We start from the raw sequence: 8,413 nt of genomic DNA, 5'->3' as shown, positions 1-8,413 counted from the left end.
AATGTAAATTGTTTGCAAGTATAATACATTGTGGTTTTCGTATCATGTTATCGTGTGCAAAAGTTCATAGTGATTTATTATGCAGGTAATTCTGACAAAATAGCGCGTAAGTTTTTTTCTTTTTTTAAAGATGCGCGTTCTCGTTTTCTTTTAATGTACTTTATAAATGGGCATAGAATGGTATAACAACCGTACAATTCTTCCGTAAAAAATGGTAATCTGCGATAAGCGATTATTTCATTAATGACGTTGTGTATTAGCAAATTATATTTTCACAATATTTTTTTAAATAGCGTACGGAGGAAATTTCCTTAACGATGCGACGTCACTTCATTCATACGATTGCTATCCACTAAGATGGACTTGAATAGTGTAATAAAATAACTGTGGATTATACAGTTAGAGACTTGAAATTGTATATAAGTAGAATGGAAAAAAGCATCTAAAGATATTTATTGCTTAAAATTGTACGATAAGAATAGATCTTAGAGAGAGAGAGAGAGAGAGAGAGAGAGAGTAATATATAAATATAAATAAATAAATATATATATAAAACATTGTAATACCCGATATACGACGGATGTGTGAACCTGCACGAGTGTGTTTATGCGCGTATGCGAATACATTTGCCACCCTTGCGCATAGGAATTATACATGTACACATATAATATATTATTATATATATAATATATATATAATATATATTATATATATATACCAATCACATATTATACAAATATAAATATATAAATATATGTAGTTAAAGAGAGAGCGACTGTTAGTTGATATTCGCATAACATTGTATAGTAGAAGAAAAAATTTTGATTGGTATAATTATATTGAATGGGCCAAAGTTGTAAGAAATCATCTTTATTTAACTAATCAGGGAAATATAATAATTTATCAAATGTCGTAACGTAAAACTTTGTTGCGGATACTTCGTGCTAAATTGCAAAACTACTTTCTACTTTTACTTCTTGCAGAAGCTGTCACGTCTTTCGTTGATTCGAAAGAAAATTTGTACGTCTTAATCCCTTCGTTTTTAATGTAATGATCAGTGTATGAGAATAACAGAATAGCACATAAAGCTGAATGTATATTAACATTAAGAAAGTCAATTCAATGTCTTGCCTTTTGATGGATTTTCCCCGAGAATGTAATCTACTTACTGAAGTTTCGGATAAAATACGAAAATTCTACAGGATCGGTAACTTCTTTCGTTCATCTAGAAAATAGTGATCGAGATTGTACTGGCTCAAGTGCCGTAACAGCAAAGAGAGAACAAACAAATTCTAAAGACAGTAAATTATTGTATTTCATTAAGCCAAATAAGACCATAACGTATTATATAATTTACAAGATAAGTATATTCTAAATGTACGAAATAAAGTTGTGTGTATTCAAAAAAATTTCGATTCTTCATTTATTCTTTTTTATTCATTTTTCTACTCTTCACGTTCTTCACATTCTTCATTTTATTAACATATAATAACTAAATAATTTATAAAAATTATTTATTACTAACATAATAACTTGTAAAATGAGCATAATAATTAACTTATCTTCAAATCTCGCTTCGATCAAACAGTAATATATCGATATATTTTAGATATCAATTGATACTAATATTGTTATTAATATTACGACATTATGAATTAATATTACAACATTATTTATGGCGTTGTTTATTTGATAATTACGGGCTAATCTTCTTAAAATATTACTTTGTATCAATATTATTTTGCATCTGCGTGCTAAAAGGAACAAATATATTTGATTAATCGTCAATCCAAATTAAGTTCATTATTTTTATTCTTCATCATTTCATTAAGATAATAATTGTGATGATTAAACAATTATCCAATAAAAGCTCGTGTAGGATTTTGTAGTCGAGATGCAGTTTTGACGGATAACGTTAAAATAATTTTTAACGAGATTATAAATTTACTTTAATTATAACATTTTAACATTATTATAATGAGTTATCGATGCACGATTGTCCAAATTTATGACCGAAGATGATCAATAACAATCCGGTAAATATAATGGCCATTTACATACACGGTGATCTATAGTGACATGTACAAAAAAACTCTCACTGTTCGCACCAAGACTTTCTTCCCACATTTCCTCCCTTTCTCTATCTCCATTTTTCTTCGCGTAATTAATTTGTATGGGGGAAAGAAAAAAAGAAAGAGGGGGAAAAGAAAAGCGAGAGCAGATGCGACATATTTTGCGACTTCTTTCTTTTCGTCGCGGTGTCTGAGGCGCGACGATTAGATAAGGCTCCGGTTCATAGTACGTCCGAGATGCAGACCTCATAAGAGACCGGGATGCTCGAGGCCCAGCCTCAGTTAAAGCTGCGTGTGCAAACCGACAATTAAGGACGGGACGAGTCGCCCTGAGTAACTTCTCCGCGATTGTTGTCAGCAACAGCATAGCGCCTTAATTTTCGTGTATGTTGTGTCATCTTGTCGCTTTCATCGCGCCTACATCCGTTTCTGACGACAGAGAAAGAGAGATAATTTTGTCTATCCGTGATCAGAGTACGATTGACTCTCGGGGAGAACTATCTCATCTTCCTCTTCCTTCGCTGAAATAACCGCGCGAGGCGGTTATTTTCCAAGACCTCTCGGTCTTGGGAAATATGAGTCCTGGATACAAGGATTTCTACCGATCGGCTGAACCCTTCGATTCGTCGTAACCCTCTCGGACGGGGTTTCCAAAAGCGAAACACCGAACGGGAAAAGATGCCCGCCTGCTCGAGCGAGAGCTCGTCCAGATTATGGTCCTCCAGCCCGCCGATGTCGCGAAGTAGCAGCGCGTCGCCGTCGCTACCCGGCACACCGTTATCCACATCGCCACCCCGGACGTCGCCCGTGTCCATGTTGAAGCGCACGGCGTCGAACGTGATCGTGTCGCCGTCCAACGCGCCGACCAGCCTCTCCAGGGCATCGTCGTTCTCGGGTATGTCGACGGTGATACTCTCCCAGAGACGACAGCAGCAACGGCAGCAGCAACAGTCGCTAGCGGCAGATAGTCGGAATGTCGAACGGAGCGGTTCCATACTGTCGAGGGTCATGTTTTGGTACCTCGGACTTCTATTGGGTCTACTTCGGGGTGTTTTCAACGTCGTCGGCTACGCGATCTGGGCGCCCGCTCTCTGGGCATCCGCCTGGGTCTGCTTGTTCTGGGTGGTTCTACAGCTGCCGCTGACCGCCCTCAAGTGGTTCATCACCTTGCTGCACACCCCGGCGTATGAGAGATCGCGCAACAAACGATGCGTGCTGATCAGTGGTGGTAGCACGGTACAGGCGGTGCATCTGGCGCGTAACTTCTACAAGGCCGGCGCCCGGGTGGTGGTGTGCGATCTCGAGGGCCTGTTCGGCCTGGCCAGATTCTCCACCGCCTGCTCCAAGTACTACACGATACCACGGCCCGGGTCCAGGAACGTTGTTGAGTACATAAAGGCGTTGAAAGATATCGTCCAGCGTGAACGGGTGGCTTATTATATACCGGTGAGCGCCGCTAGCACCGCATATTACGACGCCCTGGCGAAGCCGCACTTGGAGATCATGGGCTGCGAGTGCTTCGTGCCCGATGCCAGCCAGGTAACCGCGCTGGACGACCCGTTGGAGCTGCTACGTCGCTGTCGCATGCTCGGTCTTCCGACCCCGCAACACTTTCTGCTCCGATCGATGCAAGATCTGTCCGCGCTCTACGAGCGAAATGCATTCCGCACCGGCAGGTACATGATGCTGGCCGCCGGTCCCGCGGGAATGCGCGATCGCGCCAAGATTCTGTTACCACCTACTGTCAGGGAGTTCCGGAATCAGCAGCACGAGATCAGCGAGAGGCGACCGTGGGTGGTGATCCGCGACTCCAGCGGAGATCACTTCATCACCTGCACCACGCTCAAAGAATCACGGATCGTGGCGAACGTGACCTGCCGGGTGGACGAGGACCGAGGCCTAATCCTCGAGGAACGTCCGGAGATCACGCGGTGGCTCGAGCAGTTTTTCGCACGTTCCTTCGGCGGCAGGATCAACGGTCACATGAGCTTCCGGCTGGCGGTGTCGGAGGAGACGGGTGAGCTGGTGTCCATCGGCTGTCGCGTGGGCGTGAGCCTGCCCTACATCTGCCACACGGGGATACATCCGCGTTTGGTGTGGAAACCCTGCCGACATTTCTCCAGGCAGAACTCGGCGTTGGTGGGCACGTCGAGCCGGCAGTTGCTGCCCGATGCCGTGGCGAGTGCTCTCAAACAAACAACCAGCGAGATCGCACCCCATCTTCTAGGCACGGTGCTGGACAAGAGGGAGTCCCTCTTCGTGTATTGGGATCCATTGCCCTATTGCGCCTACTATCATCTCCAATTGCCGTTCCGGCGTGTCGCGGAGGTTATCAGGACGCAGCATAATCCACCCCTAGCGGTGGTGCAATAGGACTCTCCCCTAAAACGGGAGCTTCTCTTGTATTAAGATCCCTTCTATTTCGCCTACCTATTCGTAGCTGCTCTTTAGAAACGTTTCGCAAACGATCGTCAAGAGAGCTTACAATTGATCCTTATGCAATCAGGACTGATGCAATCAAGGGTTGAAGTGCAGCTATTATCTGGACCTCAACGTCGATCGCGTCTCCGAGAAGAAAATGTGCCAAAGAGGAGATCCGCGGACGAATCCCGGACGAGACCGTACTTATTTCTTTTTCGTGAGTAATTGTGTAGAGTGTGATATTATTTATTGGAGAACAATGTATCTGCGCGCAATGTCCGTGTTTCACACGCCGCTAATCGGCAAAGTCTCATCGGCAAAGAACTACGCATTTTTTTGTCACATTATTTTGCATCGCATTGTAACATATAAGTAAATATGAGACTCTAATATGATTCCACGTATAGAGTGCGTGTGTGAAAGAGAGAGAGAGAGAGAGAGAGAGAGAGAGAGAGAGAGAGAGAGAGAAAGAGCGTATGCGTGTATATAATTTTATTTCTACTTGTTAATTAACGACTATAATATAAACATATAGTGATAATATACTTCGTTGAAGAGAGGAGGGAAGAAATACGGTAGTTTTGTGTCAATTCAAGAACTAGGAAGTAAAAACCTCGCAAGGGCGCGTTCTCCGACTCGTGCTCGAGAGTCACTGGGGAACCGGTGATCGCGTTCGTTCGGGGGGTCGCGGATTTGAACGAAAGTGAGCGAGTTAAAAATACGTACAAAGGTCAAGTTCGGCTCAAGTAATCGGCTTGAAAAAGAAAAAAAGAGGAGAAAAAAAGTGACGCAGCGCGCGGCGGCTCGTGCCGTGTGTGTTGCCACTCGAGCTTTTGCCTCGATTGGGGGAAGAAGCGCGATTGGACACACAGATGAAAAAAACATATGCTCTCTGCGGGTTGCACGCTATCAATACTGATTATACTAAACGAGATACTTATGTACCGCGTGCGTGATTAATATATTCCTATCTCTCTGGTAGACTGGCGCAGCAATCGCCCGTACAATAACGGATGAAGGGGGAAAAGAGGATCCGATTCTTCGAGAAACCGGTTAACTCTAATCTCATCTCTTTCGTATATATTTTACCGTAATCGCGCGGCTGCAATCATGAGAAGAATTATCCCGTCTTCGACTCAATTTGCTCAAATCACTACTGATCGAGTCGAAGATGCTAGGAGGTCACACCGATGTGTGAACATATTTTATATTTAAAACGACGCTTATCATCAAGTGCAAGTGTGAGAACTAGCGATATTCCGGAGAGGATAATCTTCGATCTTTTCATCTATCATCATTACCGAATTAAAATTGATCGCGATTTTTTCGTAAATACGTAATAGCAAAGGCAATCGCTGACAGGACTATTTATAAACTATTGTGCACTCAGCTCAATAGGTGCCGGCGATATAAACGTTGCTTTTAACATTCACAACACTCGCCGAGCGAGAAACAGAGAGAGTGTGCTCGTTCACCAATACGATTGTTTGATACATGTTTTGTAAATGCCAGCGCATAATCGATCGAAGTGGCTTAACCCTTCCGATATCGGTTCTTTCTTTTACATTACAAAAGCAAGAGGTATTTATATCGATAAGTTCGCGTTTATTTATATCGATAAAACGCGTTCCGATTTTTTTACGTTATGTTAAATCAGATTTAACGATCCTCATAATTGAAACATTATATTTCAGTACTTCACAATAAAACGAATGATTATTTATTACTTTTTCTATTCACGGCAAAACTTTTCGAATGTTCCTTAGGAGCAAACACATCGAGATACATCCTAATGACATCGAAAGAATTAACAAGTAATAAGTTTGTCTAGATTATTGAATGTATTTCATCGCGTAATTTTCGATCATTTTGAAAGATCAACTTTGAAGAGAGTGCTTCGAAATACTTCAAGAAAATGTAATCTATATTATTTCTCTAATGATAATATAATCCATATTGTCAGCCTTTCGTTAATAAATGTTCCAAAAAACATTGAACCATGTATGTACATATTTTTGTTATCCCTCAGTAAGGAACTCAATAAGAAGACACTCATGCCAATTAATATATATGTGTGTGTGTGTATATTTTTTAAACATATTTTTGAGCATAAGATCTATTGCATTGCAATAAATTGGTAAATTAATATTGCAAACATCAGATACCTTTTATCCCTCACTATCTATTAAATTTATTACATTAACCAATGAAGAGAGAGATCAATGAACTAATTGGCATAAAGAAAATTACAAGAAGAAATAAAATAAAAATTCGTTTAACCAGCATTTACTATTTCTTATATTATCATATATTTTTCGAGCCATAAGATCTATCGCCTTGGTATACTGCAAATAGATATTAATAAACTTATAATACGGAGTATTTTTCAACGAAAAAGTAATTTTATAAAAATCCAGAGAGATTTTTGTCAAGCGTGCTATTATATTAAAGGAGCAATGACCAATGCACGTCATCGCGATCGTATCGTCGATCAGATCGATCGTTCGCTGAAAATCGCATTAATTGTTTGTTCGTGCTAACGAGCGCGACGTAATGCATCTTGCATATATCGAGGGCGTTTCGCTAACGAGTTACTGGCTGACTGGTGGAGCTTATAATCTCCTTACGACGCGATTGTACGCGTAAAGCTGTAAATAATGCCTCGCTATAGATGGAATGACCCGGGGGCAACACTGGCTGACGGACTTTGACAGCTCGGGGTCGCCGGTTCGTGAAGAGAGCGAGAGAGAGGGAGGAAAAGAGAGAGAGAGAGAAGTCAGTTCGCCAGGGTATTATCTGCCTTTCTTCTCCTTTTTTCACCTCTCTTTCCCTTTCTTCTTCGAAACTTACTATACTCATTGTCAGTCGCTTCTTTCTCCGAATAGACAGATATTCGCGTCAACGTCGCTGAACAATCAACTTTGCCACTAAATTAACTCTTAGTTAGTCGCCTTCAGTCTCGACTAATGTAACTGATCACGCGGGGTTACGACACCATTACATTTTTCATTACGTACACCACAGTTCTTGCTAAACAAGTTGGAAATTATAATAACCTTATCTAGTTTAATTTCAAGTGAATTTTTAATTAATATAGAATACATGAACATTAACACCTTGTTACGGCTCGATGCTCCTTTGTTGTAATTGATTTTTAATCTTGTGAGCTTTTATTTTTATATTCAAGTGAATAATTTTGCACTGTAAAATTTGTCAACAAAAGAAGCACGTGTTTACAACTTCGTTTTCCGCAGCTTATTCCTCGCATCTCAGCATTCAATACTATTGCACTTGGTCAGGAACCCATATATATCCGATTAATATCTGATTTCAAGAATCTAATACTAAAGCCCCTTGCACAATAGGCCATAGCGATAGCGATAGCGACAGCGACAAAGTTGCTGACAAAGCTACAAGACTACGATCGACTGATAAGAATCATCGGGAATATCGATTTTCCAGCAATGATAATAAAAAATGGAAACAAACGAGTGGAAATGTTCACGTGTTAGCGGAAAAATTCGGTCTGATAAGACGCGATATTCAAAAGCTGTCTGGCGATAGTTTTATCGCTGATAATTCCTCCACAGTTTAGTGCCTCGGCGTAAAAAATCATGTTAAAAGAGATGAAAACGCGCCGAGTGCGCGACTGAGATATGTAAAGGCACTAAACTGATATTAATATTTCGCAAAATACACAGAATTATCTTCGAAAACGAAAATTATCGGTAAGAGACTATATCTTCTAAAGTAGTATGAGTGTCTTGAAGGTGTCGCGAAGCTAATTTCAACTTTTATCCCTACTTAGGTGATATATTTCTGCAAGATAAATGAATAAGCATCATATCTTACAACTCCAATATGTTTAGGTAAGTATAATGTATAAGTTAAGGAAAAATCATCTCAGAAAGTGAATATTT

At 40.8% G+C, this 8,413-nt stretch overlaps 1 protein-coding gene across 1 annotated transcript; it reads left to right on the top strand.

The window, feature by feature from the left end:
* Positions 1-1,972: 1,972 nt before the first annotated feature.
* On the top strand, positions 1,973-6,490 carry LOC112455724. Its single transcript, XM_025017851.1, has one exon. It carries the CDS (start codon positions 2,751-2,753, stop codon positions 4,443-4,445), a length of 1,695 nt encoding a protein of 564 aa, XP_024873619.1. The 5' UTR covers positions 1,973-2,750; the 3' UTR covers positions 4,446-6,490.
* The last annotated feature ends 1,923 nt before the right edge of the window (positions 6,491-8,413 follow it).

The sequence above is a fragment of the Temnothorax curvispinosus genome, unplaced genomic scaffold (genome assembly GCF_003070985.1).
Source record: "Temnothorax curvispinosus isolate PA1 unplaced genomic scaffold, ASM307098v1 QBEX01006326.1, whole genome shotgun sequence".
NCBI classification, from domain to species: Eukaryota; Metazoa; Arthropoda; class Insecta; order Hymenoptera; family Formicidae; genus Temnothorax; species Temnothorax curvispinosus.
This window is presented reverse-complemented; position numbering and strand designations above follow the sequence as displayed.